Below are 20262 nucleotides of genomic sequence, written 5' to 3'. Positions count from 1 at the left end.
TTAGTGCCAGACAACTTGAGGTTGAGGAAAAATTCATTACAGGGGTCTTGTGAATCTCACAGTGTGAAAACAAATAACATTTGGCTTCATTGTGCGACAGTGTGGATTTTCACTGCTCTTCCTATGAAAACATGTCTGCTTTTGCAACATTCCTTTGCTGAGCTTGATGCATCTGCCCTGCTGACAGGCACGCACTGCTGCTTTGACAGTGTTTTGACCTGATCCTGAGGTGCTGAGAGGTGTCACCTCCTGCTGGCATCTCCTGATATCACTCTGATAATCACTCTGCTGAGCTGATGTAGCCAATTTGTAATGTAGGCAATCTTTCATAGAATATAAACAAAGGGAAGCCCTATATATTTTCAGTGCAGATGAATAAATACTGGCCTGTGTTTCCTTCTCTGAAGTAAATTATTTTGTTGTCTCAGTGGTGGGAGGGAGCCTCTCTGCTCTAATTAATCTTAGATGCTTGATTTTGAAGACCTGTGACCTGGTATTCAGGACTGTTGAATATTTATATCTCTGAGTACAGTGAATAAGAGTGCGCTGGTCCCCAGTGTGCTGAAATGAAGCCTAAAGGATGTCTGACTCAGCACTCAGAACCAGACATCACTCAATTCAAGAGCTATTTGTATAAAAGTCAAAGTGCTTTTCCAAGGGCATTATTAGCAGATTACAATCTAATTTACCTTGACAGAGTTTCAGTTTAGAAGTTATCTCATTGTGTCCATACACTGATGTACTTATTAGTTAATATCATTTAGCAGTTGCAGTGACGGACTCCTTGATTCTGAGATGCTGTCCATGTGCTGAGGAGTTAAGAGTGTTCTCATGATGAGCCTTTGTCGTAGACTGTGAGTCTGAGAGAAGGTGTCCAACTTTTTTTCCTCCTTTGCAGTCCCATGGAGAGCAAATCTGAACATGTCTATTACAGGCTTTTGTTTCTCGTATTCACCTCTGTTTTAGATCACCCTGCAGGAGGGACACAGCCAGGGGGCTCTGATAGAAGAGGATGGCAGGAGCCTTGATTACCAGTCTGAACCCAGCCTGGACATCCCCAGCTACCGGAAGAGCTCCCTTCACAAGACCTACCAGTCTTCCCCACTCCAGATAGATTCCTTTGCCATCAATTCACGATCACTGAGCCTGAAATCTGCCGGCAGGAGGGGGACAGACAAAGTGCCCCTTCATCCAATAAAGTCTGAAGGGGCGGCTTCCACTCCTTACAAAAGCATCTTTTCTCCCAATTCCCTGTCAAACAGAAATGGAAGTCTTTCATATGACAGTTTGCTAAACCCCATGTCGCCCTCGGGGAGGAAATGTGTCACCCATTCTGCAGTCAGCTCTGTCGGGTACCACTCACCATATTTATCAGCCAAAATGTGCCATCTACGGGGGAGTGAGCTGCAACGCCAACCACCTCAGAGCTTCAGCCCAGTGCTGGGGGGCCCAGCTGCACATCAGCGAGACCCCTCTCCGGTCCGCTATGACAACCTTTCCAAAACCATTATGGCATCCATTCAGGAAAGGAAAGAGATGGAAGAGAGAGAGAAGCTCCTCCACTCGCACCCTGATTCTGTGTTTGCAGACTCAGGTGTCTATGACACCCCTAGCTCTTACAGCCTTCAGCAAGTCAGCACACTCTCTGAAGACCCACGCAGCATGGCGATGAGATATGGATCTAGAGACAATCTGATGGCTGCTACCAGTTTTAGCACAAGGAACCCTATACTGCAGTCCTCAGTGTCTTCGCTCTCAAGTGCAATGACAAGAGCACCAAGGACTTCCACAACCTCTCTGCAAGCTGATTTAGCCAATAACAATGTCCAGACGCACCAAGCACTACAAGGCAGGGTGAGCAATGGCTCCTACAAATCACCAGGCCACCAGGTCCCGTTGTCCCCCACAGGAATGCCTAGGTCACCCTCTTACGGAGGCCCAAAGGCTGTCTCATTTGTAAACACTGTGGAAATTACAGAGGTGCAATCAGTGGGAGCACAAAGGTATGTACTGTGATACTGCTTGTGGTGCTGCTTAGAAATGAGGTGCTCTTTGTGAGATGCCTCCCTGGAGGCACGGCCCTGGTTACGTTTTCGTTGTAGGCCAACAAGGATGGCATATCTGTGGGTGCTCTTCTGTTCTGTGACAGTGCAGTGCAGAAATGACAAAATACTTTCATGTTTGCTGTAACTTGAACTGCAGGTGGTCAGTGAAGCTGTAAAGCTCACTGTGATTTAATATCGAAGGTGGCCTAGATGATTATTTGCAAGGCGCAGGGCAAATTATCCCTCCTGTTACGCATGAAAGGATGAAGCTGTTGTAGTGCACAGCCTAAAGGGAGGCTGGACCCCACCTTTGTCTGGGCTCAGAGGCACTAATAGGATCATGGCACACACAAGTCCTGGAATCTGTGCTTGGCATAGAGAGCTGTGTATTCAGCTGTGCTGCATGTCCTGTAGTGCAGAAGTGCTGACTTTGCTCGCTAACATTATGTCTTGGTATTTCTTTTGGTGCAGGGATGACATACAGATGAAGGCACCGCACAGTAAAATAAATGGACAGCCTAAAGGAATAGCTAGGCTGGGCTCAACATCAAGTTCCCAAGGAACACCAGTCAGCCCTGCTAGACACTCAAATGTTAAGAAGGTGTCTGGAGTTGGTGGAACAACCTATGAAATTTCAGTGTAAAATAAAATGAAAACAAAGAGCCATCCACTCAGCCAGCCATGAAGCTAGGAGCACTGTGAAGACTCAGTTAACAACAAAGAAGGAGCAGCAGCAGCCGGCCACTCTCCTTTTCTTGTTTTGGATTTGTTCTGTTTTCATCTCTATCTTTTGGCCAAATAAACAGCTGCAGCCTTATTCTCGATGGAATAACATTGTACAGTCCATCAGATTCGTCTTAACCGACAGACAGGAACTGGCTGCCATCTTCCACCACAACCACAGAGCCGATTTTTTTTATGCAAGAAAGTGCTAAAGCCATTGTGTGTCCGTCTGTCCAACATTGTGTACCAGTAGTGCAGTGACAAAATGGTCAGTCCGGGATCGTTCCGTTTTCCTGTGCCCCTTCCCAGTTCTTCTGGCCAGCCACGTGTCCAGCAGGAGTCAGAGGTCTGGCTGCTGCTTTTCTGCTGGCGAGGAAAGCGTGCTCCTGTGCCGGGCAGTCTGCAGCTGTGAGAGCTGCCCTGCGTCTCCCAGGCATTGCAGGTCAGGTTCATTGCAGGGCAACCTGCACCACAAACGCTGTGTCATCTTCAAAGGCTCCCTGCTCCTCCATCCCAGCTGGGTGCAGGAAGAAGAGCAGCAGCAGCTTCTCCCAGTCTGCTGTTTGCCTGCCCGTGTGTGAAAACGTGTGTGCGCCTGCGTGTCTGTCTGCTGGGAAAGGACCACACCACCATGAGGATCTTCCACTCTTGCCCTCATCCCTGTTTTTTAAAGGCTTCTCTGACTCAGAAATAAAACCATGTGGACACGAAAGGAAGTGTTCAGATGGGAACACATTCTAAACAGTCGTCAGCTGCTTTCCCTGCGCCCTCCCTCTTGCCTGTTGGATCCAGGCAGTAAGGTGCTTACTGCTGTGCCTGGTGCCCTGTGCAGTCCTGCAGCAGGGTTAGCATGAGCTGTTGAATTCACAGTGTGTGTAACTGAGCCATGCGTAAGTCTATAGGATATAAATGTGGTGTCTGCCTAATGACGAGCACATTCCCTCCAGTCTTCAGTACTGTTAGACAAAGGATTTTTCTGTTTGGTTTTTGAGTTTTATTTCCATTGGGGAACAACTTTTTAAAATAATACCAATCGAATGGTGGAACGTTCTGAGGTTTCCTTTCCCCATCTCCAGAAAACTACATTTGCTTTGTTGGATTTAAAGACAACTTTGCTGTTTGAAAGCAAACAGAAAACGCAAGAAAGGGTTATGATACCTTTGGTCTCAGAAATCAGAACTCTGCTAACTCCAATTTTGGGACAAATCTTTATTTCCTTTTTTTTTGTTCTCTGTTCCTGATCCCCTTTTCCTTCTCACTTGCTATCAAAAGTACAGAGGTCCGGACCAATGCTACGCAGCCAGTGTGTGTTCTGTTAAGAATATCCTGAGTGACTGTTGCCAAAGTCGGTAATAATCATTATCTATCACTGAGCCAGTCAGCATATGAAACCTCGACTTTCCACCTCATTGTCCTGGTTAATAGTTTTGACCGGAGAGCTGAATTCCCTGCTTTTCAGGATATTGGTTTCAAGGGGCTGAATCCTTTCCAGTCTTTGACTATAATGGAGAACTCTCCAGCTAATTGGTAGCAATTCAGGATGTGTCAATAGCATTTTACTTGTGCCCATCTATGTCGAGATTAATTATTCCAGAAGGCAAATAGGGACCTCAGCTTTGCCTGGTTAGAATTGATCTTTTGATTTGATAAATGTTGACATGTACTGCAATACATGGTTACTGTGTGTCCCTTTTGTATCGCATGATTTTTGGAGAGGAAGACTGAAGTGAACGTAATTGTGTGTAAAGCTCTGTGTTGTCTGAAGGGAGAAATCCAGAGCGCAGAGCAGCTGAAATAGGCCAAAGTTATGAGAGAGTGAACTAGAAATCAGTGTGTGTTTTATGGCCTCAGTGATACGTTAAATGCCTGCTGTGAGGGCATTGCAGAGCAGAGAAGCAATCGTCCTTCTGTGTAGATTGGTTTGCTGGCATGTGGAATGTTGCCTTTAGTTGAAGGGACCACAGTGCCAGAAGGATGCTGGCAGACTGGATCAGGTACAGAGGGAGCAATATGTGGTAAAAGACTGAACGAGCTGGCTGATAGGAAGATTCAAGGGGCTAAAAGTGTGTCACTGGCTAAGTAATGAATTGGAAACTGAGGGTGATAACTTTACAGATACATTAGTTAAAACAGGTAAAACCAAAGGCAAGTCAGAGAGTTGTTCTTGTAGCCAGTGGCCTGTCTACATTCAGAAGGAGGAGACAAGGTGATAGGGAAAGGGAAGGGGAGTAATCTTCCAGGGCAGAATTCCAGAGACAGACCTTATTCAGACATGTGATGAGAGAAGGTTCTGTGAAGCTGCAGGGCCAAGGGGCTGCATCCAACGGCCTCAGATTTCTGCCCTCTTTAACTGTTACTGATCTGCAACTCTATCTGACGATAGCTCCTCAGGAAGGTGCAGGACTGCCGCAAGGGCTGGAATTCTCTCTGGTGCACAGATGTGAGACTTACCTGTTTGTTACATGTCATGTCTGCCGCTCGTAAGGCAGAAAGAGAGGATGGTGACACAGAATTTGGGCTCGTCATCTAGATGAGGGCACATATTATCGTGTACCTGTTGAATGTGTGCATGAGATACGTGCAAGCAAAGCTGAGACTCTGCACCAGTGTTGTATTTGAGATTTGCATCCCAGTGATGCTCCGCTCTGATCATCTTTTCTCCTGCATTTCTGAAAGAAAACACTGAGGAGCAGGAGGGGCCGAAGAGCCTCTGAAATAAATCAACTACATTAAGTTGTGAGAGAAGAATTTCTCAGTCAGACCGAAGGCAGTGATGTGTGTGTAAAGCACTCGTATCCAGGGCTCTTTTTGAGAGAAGGAGCAGGGGAGGAAAGGATGAGCACACTGTGAGTAGTGAGTAGTTCTGGCCACAGTTAAGATGCATTGGATGTGGTAACTGGTTTACAATGGTACCAAAGGCTTTTTGTTTTGTTTTTTTTTCCTTTGAGGTGTGCATTTAGTTCAGTGCTCATAGCCTGGAGCAAATCATTCAAACCTCGTGGCAGAATAAGCTGAGCAGGACTGTAAACAGGAGATTGCATGCAGCAAATCCAACCTCCTTCCCAGCCAAGGCACTGAACCTACAGCCATTCTCTTAAATGTAAGCGCCTGTGCCCATAGCTCCTATTGCGGGACTGGGAACCTACCTACTGCATCTGATGTAGGGGCAGAATCCCCCCCCTGCTAAAACATTGTTCTTCAAACAGTTCACAGATTAACAGCCAAGTTCTTCTTCTGCCCAAATCCTCAGTATTTACAGACACTGCAGCCAAATCTCCAGGTGGTGTAAACTGGTGTGGCTCCACTGAAGCAAAGTAAGTGATGCTGATTTTCAGTAGGTGGGATCAGCTGTGAAAATCCAGCACAAGTTAACACGTATTATAAAGTAGCTTCTTGATTTTGTCATGTTTATTTCATGCTCAGAAGTCTTAAAGCTTTTCAGCGTGTTTTTATTTTTAGCTGTGGATTGTATTACTTTTAAAAAACAAACAGCAATAGGTTTTGTTTAGTTTTGTGCATCAGTGTTCATGGCATATTGCCTTTCATTAGCTGTTCATACACTCCCATTTAGCCTCCAGGTTTCCATTGTAGTGCAATCTGCCTTGAAAAGTTGGATCTCTGTATCGTTAATTGTATAATATATTGAGCATTATGAAATTAAATGTACTTTACTACGTGGGTGGGAGAGAGAGGAAATATTTTTACTTGAAGCCTTAATATTTTCTTTTTTTTTTTTAATGCTTTGTTTGTTGACCTCATAGGAAAGTCTGAATAGCAAAGACTGAAACTTTGGGCCAAATACTGCACTGATACGCAACCAGCGTTTGGCCCCCATGTCAAAACTGGACGCAGACATAACCTGAAGGTAACAGGGGAGAAAGCCTCAGGGAGGCATCTTTTCCTGGAGGTCATTAGGACAGTCTGAGCTGTGTCTGTAAGGAAGCACACTAAAGAAGTCCTCGAGTCTTGAATTGTAAAGAGAGGTGATAGCGGGAGCTGCCCAAATATCTTACAATTGCATTTTCTTTTTAAAACTAAAGCAGATGTGATGCAGTTTGGTTAAAGCTCTGTGGGTTGCACAGAGCTGTGTTGGTAGCCATGTGCAGCAAATGAACTGTGCTGTGTTGCTGTTCTGAAATTGCTAACGAGGCATCACGTCGCATCAGCTTGGCCTGAGATGGTCACCCTGTGGGCATTGCTGTGGTGCTCCTCAGGGAATGCCTGCTCTACAGGCCTAACGTGGAAATCGCAACGTGCTTTTCTTTGGACTATATCTGTGGTTCAGACAAGACATATATATGTGTGTGTGTGTGTGTACATATATATATATATATATTTATATGTATATATATATATACACAATGTTTATTTTTATGTGGGGAAGATGAGGTTACGATTGCTGTCTCTGACAGTCTGGAAAGTTAATGCTGAACCGTTTCTATGGTCTGTATTTCACCTGTTCTGCCACCTTGAATTGTTGGAATGTATCCGTGCAGGCTTTGTGGAGCTCTGTCTGTAACCTTTTTTGTGGCTCTCGTAATACATATATATATATTTTTAAACCTTTGAGTCACTTCAGTATTTTACAGTGTCTGGTGTCCCTGGTGCGTTGTGCCTGACGTGGCCTCGTGTGCTGAGTTGGTTCATGGGGTGCTGCCCCTTTTCATTTCTGCTTCTGCAAAACGTGAACTGAAACAGCTGAACTGGGCAGGTCAGCTCCAGTGCAGAACCCGCAGGTGTCCAAATATTAAACCAAGTGATTGCAGGTGCTCATCTTCAAGGTGCTTTGAGTAGAAAATAAGAACCTTCTAAAAAGTGCCTCCTTGTTGTGACCAATGGATCGTGGTTGGGGCCACAGCAGTTAGTACAGGGATGACACGAAATGGAGCTTTTCCTTGCATCTGTTGTTAAAGTTGTGGGACTGAATAGGAATCCTGTGGTCCAGCACAATTGGGAATTGTTGCTACAGAATAGTGTGGAAAAACAAGTTCTATCCAGGATGTGTGGATTGATACATCCCAAAGATGTATGACTTTTCATCTGTCTGTCTTCATCTGTTTCTGTTCTTTGGAAATACATCCATTTGATGCATAAGATTGGCCTATAACTCACACAATTGCCAAACTCTCCTAACAGCAGCTGCTTCAGGATTTCTGATGCTGTAATTTGCATACGTAGACTAATTATATTGAGCAAGAGGCCATTCAGACGTGTTCATTATGAATATCAATCGTATCCGTGCACTGTAGAGGCAGAGGTTACCTTATTACGTGTCCAAAAACTTAATCAATCAGTGGGCTCCATTGATGTTAACCAAGTCAAACAGATTTATGTAAGGTCATGAACTGCTTTAGCACATTTTATTTAAAGGCATGTTGGCTTACAGAGGTCTTGCCTTTCCTCTCTCTAAGTAATGGATAAATTATCCACGTTTATATTCAATTCTCCCATCATTGGTATTTCTTTGTTTTTTTTTGTTCTGCAGGATGAGTTTCAGTTCACATTTTGGAACATAATAAGGAGAGACAAAGGAAACTATTTATACAGGTGAATCTGTCTTTTAAGAGAGAAGCAGTTATATAATAAATGGATTAGAGTTACTGTCAAAATAGGTTTTGTTCATCTTGTCACAATAACTTGACTTTTAAAGTAAGGCTTATTTCATAGCTGCTATCTGTATAACCCTGAAGCATTTGAAAGATCCCTTGGTTAAACATTTCAAATTATATGAAGAAATACGATCTACTTCTGCAAATTAAAGGGTCTCAGAGAAGTGATGGTACATTTTACAGTGCCTTATATATATGTGTATATATATATATATGTATATATATATAATGCCTATGTGTATATAATGTATACATAACTGTACATATATTCAAGTAAAACTAGTTCTAGGTGTCCCTATCTGGTGTATTTTAAATGGAACTGATGTGTGTTGATAGAAAAAGAACTGGTTGTATCAGCAGCTAAATACAAAACCAAAAATACTTATTAAAACGTTAGCAAATAAAACAGACTGAAAACAGTGTTTCTGCCAGTGGTTATGTTCCATGCTGTGGAAGACTGGTAGGTATGCCCACTGATTTAAGGCATATTTGGAGAAAGCACTGGTGGGAACTTGGAGAAAGTGGGGAACATCGGAGGGCTTTCCTTTCACCCCAGCACTGTGCCCCTCTTGTAATGTTGGCACTCATTGCGTTACGAACTTGCCCTCCGTGTGATGAATTCTGCTTTTTCTCCTGAAGCCACACAGGAGTTCAGCTGTGGGACCTGGAGGCCCTGCTGGTCGGACCTGCTGCCTCTGACCCGTATTCGCTGTGTGCCACTGGCTGCCTCAGCAGCAGATGGTGACCCTGAGCGTTCCTGGAGCCAGGCCTGTCCATGGGAAGCTGTGAGAGCGTGAGGGAGCCCTGAGAGCAGCCCTGTGAAAGCTGAAGGGGGGGTGGGCTGAAACGAATGGCCTTGGGAAACCTGGCTCTGACAGCAAAAATCCTTCAGCCTCACTGGCATCGATCCACCAGTTCTTTCAAATGGGCAAAATGGTTCCTTGCTGCCAAGTGTTCTTTTCTCCCAACAGGCGTGCCGTGTTCCTGATACAGGCTAGATACAGAACGGCAACTTCTGCAAAGCTTCAGACTGTGGATCTTACCTAGGGAGAGAGAGAAGTGCCTTCTGAGGCAGGGATGCATCTCATGATTGTAAGGAGGATTCTTTGTCTTGCTTTTTCCATACAAATTATGTGATGAAGTGCCGTGCTGTTTGCCCCTTAGACATGCATTTTTTCGTACAGTAGTGTGACCATTTATACGGAAAGGGAGCGTAAAGTACTGACATGTCCTACCCTTACAGTATTAGATCATAACATGCTGGCCTGAGGAGGACAGCATCCGAGTAGTTTGGGTAGTGCTGAGCTTTACCGGTATTTCCTAAACACAATCCAGTTTTTTGGCCAACTCTGTTTTTAAAGCAGCCTCTCTCCCTGCTAACAGAACCTCGATGTCTTCATGTAAGTGCTTTTGAGTGGCAGTCAGCAAACAGGGATGTGGGCGCACTAGTGGAGCACCAAAGCGATGCTCTCCTGCTTTCTGGCTTGTCCTTTCCCACCACGTGCAGGTAAGTGTCTTCTGGGCAGTGGTTTCTTCCTGCGTCCCCTGTGTGAATGGATCTGAGCTGGAAGGATCCTGTGATGCCATTTCATTGAAATGTGTAAAGCCAAAGAATTAAGTACTTCTAAGCAGGTGTTGGTTGTGACTGGCTTTTCGAATGCGCTGTGACAACGTGCAGACAAACTGCTGTGTGGTTGGCCGCAGTCTCGTAGGGTTGTAGCTTTGTGCTGCTGTCTTGCTGGCACTTTCCCAGTCAAAATATGATAGAAACGTCTGCCTTGATCATTCCCTTGACCTCTTGCATATTTCCTTATAATCCAAACCCTCTTCTTAACCCCCCCACAGCACCATGTTCATCCCAAGGGATCAGGTACATGATTGCCTCAAGCAACTCAGCTTTTTCCTGCCTGCTTATTGAAAGAGGTGTACGTAATACAATACAATAATAATAATTAAAGTTGCTGAGCAGAAATGCAGTAAAATAGCTGTGGGGCCATTGTAGTGTGCTTTGGTAGCACAGAACACAGAGTGAGAGCTGGAAGAAGAGGTAATGGAGAAGGGAAAAGAAATACCTCCAGCTGACATGAAAGGGAATAGGCAGTGTCAGTAGAGAGCAAAGGGCAGTTGGTTTTATTGCTGGCAAGAAAAGTTTCCTCCGGTTTCTATCAGCGTGAAGGATTGGCTGGGTCAGGCAGCTCGCTGTTAAGTACAGAGAAGGTCTCTTCTTCCTCTCCAGATGGATTCCCATCGTTATATTTCGGAATGTCAGAAGGTTATAATGTAGGCAGGACCTTGACCAGGGCAGGGCTGTCAGGCAGAGCAAGAACATAAATCTTCAGAGCCCTTTAAAGGATTTGTCTGGGGGCAGAAAACAAGCCAGCAGGGGAGAGTTCAAATGAAGATGTGTCCTTGCAGGATAGCCATTCATTTTGGCAATTCAGATTACTCTGCATTTGTCTCTGAGAGACTTCTTGTATAACATGCTTGTTTTGATTTTAAGCAGCAAGCAGTCCTACAACGCCGCTTGTCTGTCACCTGTGCCATAAAAATCCCAGAGCGATCCTCTGTGCAAGGAATTCCCCAGGTGAAGTAATCCCAGCAAAGGCATTCAGAAACACATTTAGTTTGAAGCCAGGTGGCTGCATCTGCTGGCACTGGCTGCATTTGACAAATACTGGATAGAATTCCCAAGTCACTGCACACACACGTGTGCACGTATTTACGTACATATGTGTGTGTGTGTAGATATACATAATAGAAAGCACAGCCCTTTAATTCTGTGTGCTGTGATTCATCAGCAGCAATAGCTTTTGGCAGGGACATAATTTCAAATCTGCTGAGGGTGCCTGCCAGGACATTGTTGGACAGAGATAGGATGGGGAAAGTTATTTATAAATGGGATAATTAGGTCCTGCATTTGTTAGTGCTCAGGGGAGGAGGCAGAAGAACAGCGCGTAGTCGTAATACGGGAAGATGCTCCCCATGATTTTCTCCCTGATACAACAAGAACCTCAGCTGAAACTGCATCAGTATGTGCTGCTCCCAGGCGGCAGACCTGGGGCTGAGGTGGGGTTGTCGTGCTGTAGGGCAGACAGATCTCAGCTATACTTAGCCAAGTTTGAAATAGTACCCCAGGATTCAGCTCCACTGCTGCAGGTGCTGAGCTCTTACAACTGATGTGACTGACCTTTGTGTTTTGTGTTCAGGCAGAAATAAACCCTGAACAAATAGGAACCATACTAACTGCTCTTAGGAACCATACTAACTGCTCTTATTCGGGACTGCTGGCTCCCAGCCATGCGATCAGGAGATGGCCCTGGCTCAATCTGGTGTTGTGCTCATCTCTGTCAGCAGAGGAAGGGCTGTGTCTGTGTCATGGCAGCCACATGGATGTACATTACGTCCATTGGCCTTGAGAAATACTGTCATTAAGATAAATGCATCATTCCTCTGCTGTTCTCCCTGGAGGTATAAGCCCCATGGACACATAATATAAGGTCATGGATTCTCCTGTATGTGCAGGTTTTTTTAAGCACTGTGCTTAATGGCAGATGGCTCTGAGCAAGTGCTTTGCTTTACCTGGGTCTCCCTGCCTGACACGGCTGCTGCTGGGGGGAATGGCTCACAGAAGCCCGGCTTCAGCTGCTACTGCTGCCCCGTCACCAGCAGAGAAGGGCACAGATGTGGGCTCTCCAGACCTGCAGTTAGCACCACTTCAACTAAAAGGTATTTCATCTCTTTTTTTTCCCTACACAGCCTCAGTGGGGCCTGTATGTGAACACACCGCCTTAAAAGCTTGCTTCCAAAAGAAGAACAGCAGGGTATAGACAGCCTGTGTCAAGCTCATCCCTAGGGTGATTGCTCTGAAGGAACGCAGGGATGCTGGGAACCAGCTCTGGACAGAGAGGTAGGGAAGAACATGGGGATAGTAGAGGTTTGCCTTTGTGGTTTTTAAGTATTGATGGATTGTTAAAACTAGAAATCCCCTTAACTGTGTAATGCTGTACATCTCAGCACCTAAACTGGTTTGCAAGCAGAGTGCTCCCATGATTGCTAACACTGACAGTTTGTCAGCAGAATCAAAGTTTCCTGATAGCTGAGACAAAAGGGTTGGGAGGGAGCTGTTCTTAAGGCGGTAACATCAAATCCCTTTTTGTCTCCTGGGTAGCTATTGCAGTAAAATACTCTGCTTATGTTTCCATTCCTTAGACCATCTGTTTCCAATGAGACCCTCCTGGCATGATGCATCATTATTTATTAGAGCATTACTTTAGATAACGCAGCGTTGGTATTTTTGTTGCAAACCCTTCATTTCATGAGCATGACTTCATGTGCAGGACTGGATGGCTCTCCTTAATGAAAGAGGTAGAGACTGTGTTAGTATAGTTAGCTTGGTAAGCACAGACGTTCTAGTTTTAAATAGCCTTACTCCTTACTGGAGGAGAAAGGAAAGAGACAGCCTCGGTCAGCTGCTCACGGCTGTGTTTGAGATCCTTCTTTTTACCAGTGATACCCAGCACTGCTAAAGCATTTCTTGATTGACTTTCTCTGAGGTGAAATCTCACTTTAAGTATGTTTATGGAGGGGGTTTGGGGAGGAGGGGAAGTCCTTCATCCTCCGTGAGCTCCTCTCTTGTTTTTGTGGCCAAAGCTGAGGGATCCTTGAGCGCGTGACTCACAATACCTAGACTAGAGTCAAGATCTGAATCAGATCCAGCACGGATTTACGTAGACTTCCCTCCATGCCAAAATCTCCCTCGATTTGATGCTGTATTTCACCAACGCGGTGTTGGTGTGGCTGTTAAACTCTTTGGTGGAGCAGTCAGATACGATCAGAAAGCCAATAGTGCAGCTTCCAAATCTCTTTCTTCTTTTTAAACTTGTCAAGTCATACAAACCAGTGATGCTTAAAAGCAGCATTTCTTGCCCTCTGAAACAACTATTAAATGAGCTCAAGTAGACTTTGTTTTATAACCCAATAGTTTGAACTCATTTATCATTTTGCTGGGCCTGAAGCAAGCCAGGATGACATCAGTGTTTCCTTCATGAGGGCCAGCAGTGAGCCCGCAGTGTGTCTGGATGCATTTGGAGCCCATGACCTCATGTTTCCTCGCCTTTCTCTCCTCTTTTGCTAATAACTTTACAGCTGCATTTTGTATCATGTGAGGTGATATACATTGTGAGCAAATGCATCCCAGGTTGTGGAAAAGGCTTTTCAAAAGCTGCTGTCTTTCATTTCGGATGTCCTCTGACTGCTCTAATGCTTTTGTTTTTTAAGATATGCCTGGAAGTTCCTAAGTTCTTCTTGCCAGCTGTAGGCTTGAGACCTACGTAGCTAATGGGAAGCATCCAGTCACTGGCTCATCTCTGCAGTGCTCTGGGTCCCATGCAGGACACAGGAGTTTGCCCTGCTGGGCGCACTGCGGGTCTCAGTAGCAGCAGCAAACAGGATAATGCCATTAGCGGGTACCATCAGGAGTTGTTATCCTCTTAGGGGGATTTTCTGCTCACAGATGAAACGCAACACAATGAAATGGGATTAGAATTGTAGTCATGTGAATATTGAAACAAACACACAAACTGAGAGTGTGGAGTGAAGCAGGCAGTGAGGCCGTGCAGGGCGGTATGTTTGAGCTGTGGGTACTGCTGCAACAGCTTGTTGTTTTCAGCCTGGCTGACTTGGAGCTTTACAGAAGGGTAAACTTAAGATAAAGATAATATGTTTGGATTTACTGAGCAAAATAATGCTCTCAAAGGTGATCCCAATAGACTTCTGCACATAAAGTGTGTAAGCACGATAGTCCCTAAAGCAACCAGAGCTACACTGAGCATCTGCAGAGGAGATTTCCAATGGTGAAGTGTTAGTACAGAAGGGTCACATCCAAGGTGCAAGCAGTCGCACTGTCCAGTTCTTTTCTAGCACAGTGAGACTGACCGGGTGTTCAGCAGTGCTTTTTTAGTGGCTGAGAAAGCAGTTCTGATTGCTGCTTATGATGGTCACAGTCTGTGGGTCCCTCCTGGATGCAGAATTCCCTCTGTGGGAATGTGGGTTTTGATCTCATGTTGGACATTTTGTGCAGTCAGCGCTCTGTAATAACACCGAGATGGCACCGAGGTTCGGGTTTGGAGTTCAGTTCATGCAATTGGGCCGTTTTGTTTTGTTTTGTTTTTGAGGAATTGCTGTGTTTGTCCATCCGGCTTCAGCCCAACTCCAGGCAGGGATGGGACCTCATGCGTGGGTCAGCGTGGGAAAGAGGAGCTCTGTGGAGATTTGGAAGTGTCGTTCTGTAAGTCAGCCCGCTTTCTTCTCAGCCCGTGATGAGACAGAATGCACACACTGAGTGCGCGCTGAGCTGCAGCTCCGCGGTGCGGGCGTGGGAGGAGCACCGGGCTGCGGGAGGGATGCGCCTTGTGGCTGCTGGGGATGCGCAGCGTTACCGGGATGTTGGATGTGTGAGCAGGGATGGGCAGGCGGGTTTTGGGCCTATCTGCGGAAAGCAGAGGGAAGCCTGTGTGAAGGAAGCAGTGACTGAAGCGAGGTGCGCTGTGCAGAGATGCGGTGGTACCCAGACGTGGTTACGTAGAGGCACGCCGTGCCCGGCCGTTAACGAGCACCTTTTCCTTGACCCACACAGGCTGACTCCGGAGCTGTGCGGGACACAGCAGCTCTGCTGCACACACCGCCTTTTGGGCCGCTGCGCTCAGCGCAGCGCTGACGGGCTGCTGTGTGCCGGCCGTGCCGTGCTGTTCTGTGCCGTGCAGTGCTATTCTGTTCCGTGCTGTTCTGTACCGCTCCGCTCCGCTCCGTTCCGCGGCCTGTTGTCCCTCTCCGCTCTCCGTCCGGGGCGGGGCGGCGCGGGGCGGGCGGCGCGTGGGCAGGGAGGCACGAGGCCGCCGCCCGCGCCATGTCGTTCCGCCGCGCTTTGGCGCTGGCCGCCTGCGGTCTGGCCGGGGGCTCCGTGCTGTTCTCCGCCGTGGCCGTGGGCAAGCAGCCGGCCCGCGGGGACGCCGAGCCGCGCCCGGGGGGATCCGCCGCCGCTCCCCCCGCTCCCGCCGCGCCGCAGGGTTTGCTGCTGCTGCCGCCCGCCGCCTCCTGCCCGCCGGGCCCGGGTTGGATCGAGCGGCCCGCGGGGAGCGGCGGCTTCTGGGACAGCAACTGGGACCGGTACGTGGGGCCGCACGGGGCCGGGCGGAGGGAGGGGACGAGCGGGGGGGCCGCCCCGGGAGGGGGCGCGGAGCGGGCGGCGATCGGGGAGCGGAGCGCTCTAAGCCTTAAGGCCGGAGATCCCGGCGGGTGCCGCGCGGCCGGGACGGCGCCTGTTGCGTGGGGCGGAGCGGGGCCGGCAGCACCGGGGGCAGCTCCGTAATAACGGCACCGACATCTTGGAGACCCCGCCGGGACTGTGAGCGCGGGGCCGAGCCGCACTGGGGGCTGTGAGTTCATTTAGCGCTGTCTGTTGCCACGTTGGTCGCATTGATCGCTCAGCTATAAGCCCTATTGAGGTTATCGGTAGCTCCAGCGCGGTGGTTTCAATCCGTTTTGCAACAGAACCGGTTAAACAGCCCGTTTCGGTGCTTCAGCTGCGTGTAACTGCAGCGGGCTCCTTCATCTGTGCAATCCCTGTCTCTGTGTTTCCCACTCGCTCCGTCCAGGCGCGAACCGCTGGCTCTCATCAACCTCAAAAAGAAGAACGAGGAGACGGGGGAGGAGGAGCTGAGCTCCCGGCTGGAGCACTGCAGGGCAAAAGCCACGCGCCACATCTTCCTCATCCGCCACTCGCAGTACAACCTGGACGGCCGCGCCGACAAGGACCGAACTCTGACCCCGCTGGGTAGGTGGGCCGGGCTGTGCTGCTCACATCAAGCACAGCCATGGATGGGAGCTGCTGGCCCGGCAGAGCAGGTCAAGTCCAACCATTTAAACCTGCTTGTCGGCGTTCAGAAAACGCTGCCTTCTGAAAAATGCATGAAGGGATTCCCAGTTGAGCAGGTCTTCCTGCTGGCCGGGGTCTGGCTTGTTAATTTGCTGATTTGCTCCCTTAAGGTCGAGAGCAGGCCGAGCTGACGGGACACAGACTGGCGAGCTTGGGGTTAAAGTTTAATCAGATCGTCCACTCCTCCATGACCAGAGCAACTGAAACAACTGAAATTATAAGCAAATACCTCCCAGGTGAGTGGCTTCTGTTGATCTCTCCGTATCTTCAGATCCTTCAGACTGCTTCCAGTGGGATTCTGAGCTAGTCCTTGGCTTGCAGTGTAGCTGAGCTGTTAGTAATCAACTTCTAGACCAGCGTGAAGGAAGCTGGCAGCCCTTCTGCTTGTCGCCAGTTTCTCTTTAAAACATGGAGGGGGAGCTGCCCCTCGGTAAGATGCTGGCAGCTCTGTGTGTGGGGCAGCTCTGCTGGCTGCTCTTCCTTCATGCGTTTGTAAAGCAAGGACTGCTGCAGGAAAATACAGGAGCAAAGTGCTGGTGGTAGAGCTGCGGGTCTGTCAGAACACGTGAGGTAACAGCTCCTTCTGAAAGCACGTTTCATGTTTTAGGTGTCAAAAAAATCAGCACTGATCTGCTGAGAGAGGGAGCGCCCATAGAACCCGACCCTCCCGTCTCCCACTGGAAACCAGAAGCTGTGGTAACCTTTGTTTCATGTTTTTCCCTTTCTGTATTTTGGAGCATACTTTATATGGGCAATGGTAATAGATATACATGGTTATATAATGGTGAGCTGATGCTTTTCATCATAGACCTTAGATAAATACTTTTTACTCCTCTGTAAGCGTACAGAACCCCTAAAATCATTACAAATCCCCGTGTGTTAATTGAGCCTCAAGTGTGCATCCATGTAAAGAGGAAACCTTTAGCAGATGTAGCCAACGTGCAAAGGCTGCTCTGGGCTGTGTTTACATCTGAACTCTGTGCCATTAGCAGTATTACGAAGATGGAGCTCGAATTGAGGCTGCGTTTCGAAACTTCATTCATCGGGCTGATGTAAAGCAGGAGGAGGACAGCTATGAGATCTTTGTCTGCCATGCCAACGTGATCCGCTATATTGTGTGCAGGTGTGTGTCGGGCTGCATGCTCCGCGAGGTGCAGTTGTGCTGGATTAGCACTGGTGCATTTATTGCGCTGTTTGAGCTGGGAGGTGTTTGTTTGCTGCGTTAGAGATGGCTGCAGGTGGGCGCTCACGGCAGGAGCAGCTGGTCCTGCAGCTTCACCACGGGGTGAATTTCAAACAGGGTTTGAAAATTAGAACGCTTTCAAGTGAAATGGGTGAGACTTGATGCCCTCTTGTATGGCCGTCTGTGCGATGATGTGCTTTGAGCAGGACAGATGTGATCAAACCTTAATCTGATCAATAGCTGCAGCAATTTCAGTGGAGTTTTTTTAGCTGAGCTGGTTATGTGCCGGCCTGGCCTGCTCTGCAGACTGCTTAGAGCCCTGTGAAGCTGCTGTACTTAAAGTTAGTGATCAGGTTCACAGAGGATTCTTTTCTGTGCCACAAGGGATTGTCCTTGTGCTCCCCAGGCTTCTGAAATACTCGTGTGCTTTTTCTCATTGCTTTCTTCCATCTTCTTTTCACCTTACCCTCTATATCTGCCATTTCAGGCTACCTCATAGCAATCGAGTGCCATCTACGGTGTTCCTTTTGAGTCCAGCTTGACTGTAGCTGTCATCTGTTCTTTTAGCCTTTCTAAAGGACTGTTGTAGGGTCCAGACCGGGTTATTCCTGGGCACCAGATTGAAATGTTTGAGTCCGCTTCATATTCTCTTGAGCTGTTTGCTGCCGTTGGCTGAACTCCTGAGGCCGTTCAGTTAGGAGAGTTAGAAGGGCTGCAGACTGGGCAGATCTGAGACTGCATCCCTACAGGAAGCACGATGTACTCACTCCTTTCACATCTGGAACAGTGTAACTGATGGGAAGCAGTTGTAGCCAATGGCTTCCATCTTGAATCAATCAGACATCGCTGCCTCTTATCGGTTGGATTTACTTACACTGTTTAGCCTTAGCAGCAGTAGTGCTGCTTATGCCCTTGGTCTGCTGGAGAAGAGTCTGCCTGTCCTGAACAGCGTTGCTTTGTGGTGCTGTGTTTGGCTCAGTGAGCAGCGGAACCTATGGCACGTGCCATGCTCGGAGCACTCCCAGCATCCAGGCTACGTTACGCCTTCTACCCTCTGTCAGTCTGAATTCATCCTGTCTGCATTAATCGCATCCATCTGCCGGAATCTGCTTAGGAAAGTGCATTGTTGGCATGGTCCAGTCAGCAAAGCTGCACTTCTGTATTAATTAATTGCAGGGGGAAAAAATTCCAAACAGGACTGTGTAGGAGCATTTACCTGCAAGCTGCAGAACCACCAACAGCTTTTCTTTCCCTGTCTTGAATAGAAAGTGATGCTGGCAATGCAGTATGAACAGTATTTTGATACATAACATTTTTCTTCCTTTCCTGTTTCTTTTCCTACCAGAGCGCTGCAGTTTCCCCCCGAAGGCTGGTTGCGAATGTCTCTCAACAATGGCAGCATCACTCACTTGGTGATACGGCCGAATGGGAGGGTGGCCCTTCGAACGCTGGGTGACACGGGTTTCATGCCTCCAGATAAGATCACACGCACCTGAGGACTGAAGTGCCGGCTGCCCGGGAGCTGCCTCTGGACTCTTTGCACTCGTACACTCAGCTACAGTACCACTAGATTTTTATCTGTTACCTTGTGATGCTGTCCTAAAATGTCCTTCGGCCCCTTTGCCTCCTTCATGCGCGCTCATCACTGCCTTCCAGTACAGAGAAGAGCTCTGTAAGTGTGAAGCTGTCCTGTCCTCAGGTATTCCCCAGAGCTCAAAGCTGAGCTGCGGAATACAAAAAGAGTGAATGTCTGCGTGCTCAGCAGCTGCAAGAGCACCGACTTTTTATTCCCCTGTGAATTCCTATAACCAAAGCTTGCTCCTGTGGATATTTTTCTTGTGCAGGAATATAATTACTGTGGGAAGTGTTTGAACAGCCTTGTATCGCACAGCGTGGCTGAAGATGTGCCAGCTTGTTTCAGCTGTTGCAGAGGAAGTGACAAACTGTGGGGATTCTGCTGCTAAAAGCAGGAAGGGTTAATTAAGGCTTCTGTTTGCATAAGCTGAGGAAGATGTTTTTGTTGTCACTGCTCCACTCTGCCCCAAGAAGTTGGTGTGAACTGCCTGGAGGTTGTAGGCATAAGGAGGGGAAGAAAACCTTTGCCTCAGAGCTGTGGTGCTAGACTTGACCTAACTGCTGCTTACACTGAGTGTTCCTCCGTCCTCAGGAAGTACTTTAAGCTGTTCTGAACGTTTTTCTTTCAGTCTCACAAAGCCTTCAATTAAAACTTGACCCGTAGAAAGACGTAGGGATGGGATTAGTGGCAGGAAGACAGAAGCAATGTAAAGCAGTTGCATCTGCACGTTGTTCTCGTTGCTCTTACATTTACGAGGAGTAAACTGGGGCTAGAGGGGAATGAAATACAGTCATGGTAGTGCAGCTTGTGGGGGCAGCAGGAAACCATTGTGGTGTGTCTCACTGATGCAATGGGAATAATTTATCAGTTGTTTTTTTTTTCGTCTATTAACTTTTTAAAAGTTTTGAATAAAATAACTGGTCTGTCTTTCTTTCTTGTCCCTTCAGTTGAATAGCAAAATGTTGTGTCAGTTCCCACTGCCTGGAATGGGAACTCCAGAGCCGTAGGATGAAAGTTCCGTGCGCTGTGTAAATATGGCAGAGGTGCTAGGAAGTCTTCTCAAGGTCAATGCTCAGTAAGTGCGCTTCTCTCTTTGCTCCAGCACCAGTGGGACGGGTCTCTGTCCCCCTCCCTTCCCAGCCCCTGGTGGTGTCTGGCCACACTGCACATCCAGAACACGTTTGCACACATAC

General features: G+C 47.7%; 2 protein-coding genes across 4 annotated transcripts in view; both read left to right on the top strand.

The window, feature by feature from the left end:
- ZDHHC8 (zDHHC palmitoyltransferase 8) overlaps nucleotides 1-12279 on the top strand; it is a 73369-nt gene extending 61090 nt beyond the window's left edge. Inside the window, exons 10-13 of one of the 2 annotated variants that reach the window (XR_011905451.1) lie at nucleotides 967-2003; nucleotides 2517-9469; nucleotides 9761-9884; nucleotides 12134-12279. Coding sequence is in view for 1 of the 2 variants with exons in the window: in XM_072351470.1 (XP_072207571.1) it covers nucleotides 967-2003; nucleotides 2517-2688 (1209 nt within the window). In the remaining variant the exon portion in view is untranslated. Of the gene's footprint in view, nucleotides 1-966; nucleotides 2004-2516; nucleotides 11050-12133 lie in introns of those variants that run through there. The other variant, XM_072351470.1, reaches the window with a different exon arrangement.
- A 2462-nt stretch (nucleotides 12280-14741) lies between these two features.
- PGAM5 (PGAM family member 5, mitochondrial serine/threonine protein phosphatase) lies at nucleotides 14742-20000 on the top strand. 2 transcript variants are annotated; one of them, XM_072351472.1, is made up of 6 exons: nucleotides 14742-15541; nucleotides 16030-16208; nucleotides 16421-16546; nucleotides 16918-17006; nucleotides 17303-17433; nucleotides 18839-20000. In XM_072351472.1, exons 1-6 carry the CDS (start codon nucleotides 15282-15284, stop codon nucleotides 18987-18989), a joined length of 936 nt encoding a protein of 311 aa, XP_072207573.1. In that variant the 5' UTR covers nucleotides 14742-15281; the 3' UTR covers nucleotides 18990-20000. The 2 variants fall into 2 exon arrangements, with proteins under 2 accessions (XP_072207573.1, XP_072207572.1); XM_072351471.1 differs by having other exon boundaries at nucleotides 14745-15541; nucleotides 17300-17433.
- Nucleotides 20001-20262: the final 262 nt, after the last annotated feature.

Source organism: Excalfactoria chinensis, chromosome 16, assembly GCF_039878825.1.
Source record: "Excalfactoria chinensis isolate bCotChi1 chromosome 16, bCotChi1.hap2, whole genome shotgun sequence".
NCBI lineage: Eukaryota > Metazoa > Chordata > Aves > Galliformes > Phasianidae > Excalfactoria > Excalfactoria chinensis.
The sequence above is the reverse complement of the archived record's forward strand: the minus strand, read 5'-3'. Positions and strand labels throughout refer to the sequence as shown.

Excerpts from the sequence above, each read along its gene's own strand:
- PGAM5 (XM_072351471.1), top strand. The coding sequence starts at position 15,282 with ATGTCGTTCCGCCGCGCTTTGGCGCTGGCCGCCTGCGGTCTGGCCGGG. Across the intron at positions 15,542-16,029 it reads TGGGACAGCAACTGGGACCG|GCGCGAACCGCTGGCTCTCA; the intron begins GTACGTGGGGCC and ends CGCTCCGTCCAG. Across the intron at positions 16,547-16,917 it reads TATAAGCAAATACCTCCCAG|GTGTCAAAAAAATCAGCACT; the intron begins GTGAGTGGCTTC and ends TTCATGTTTTAG.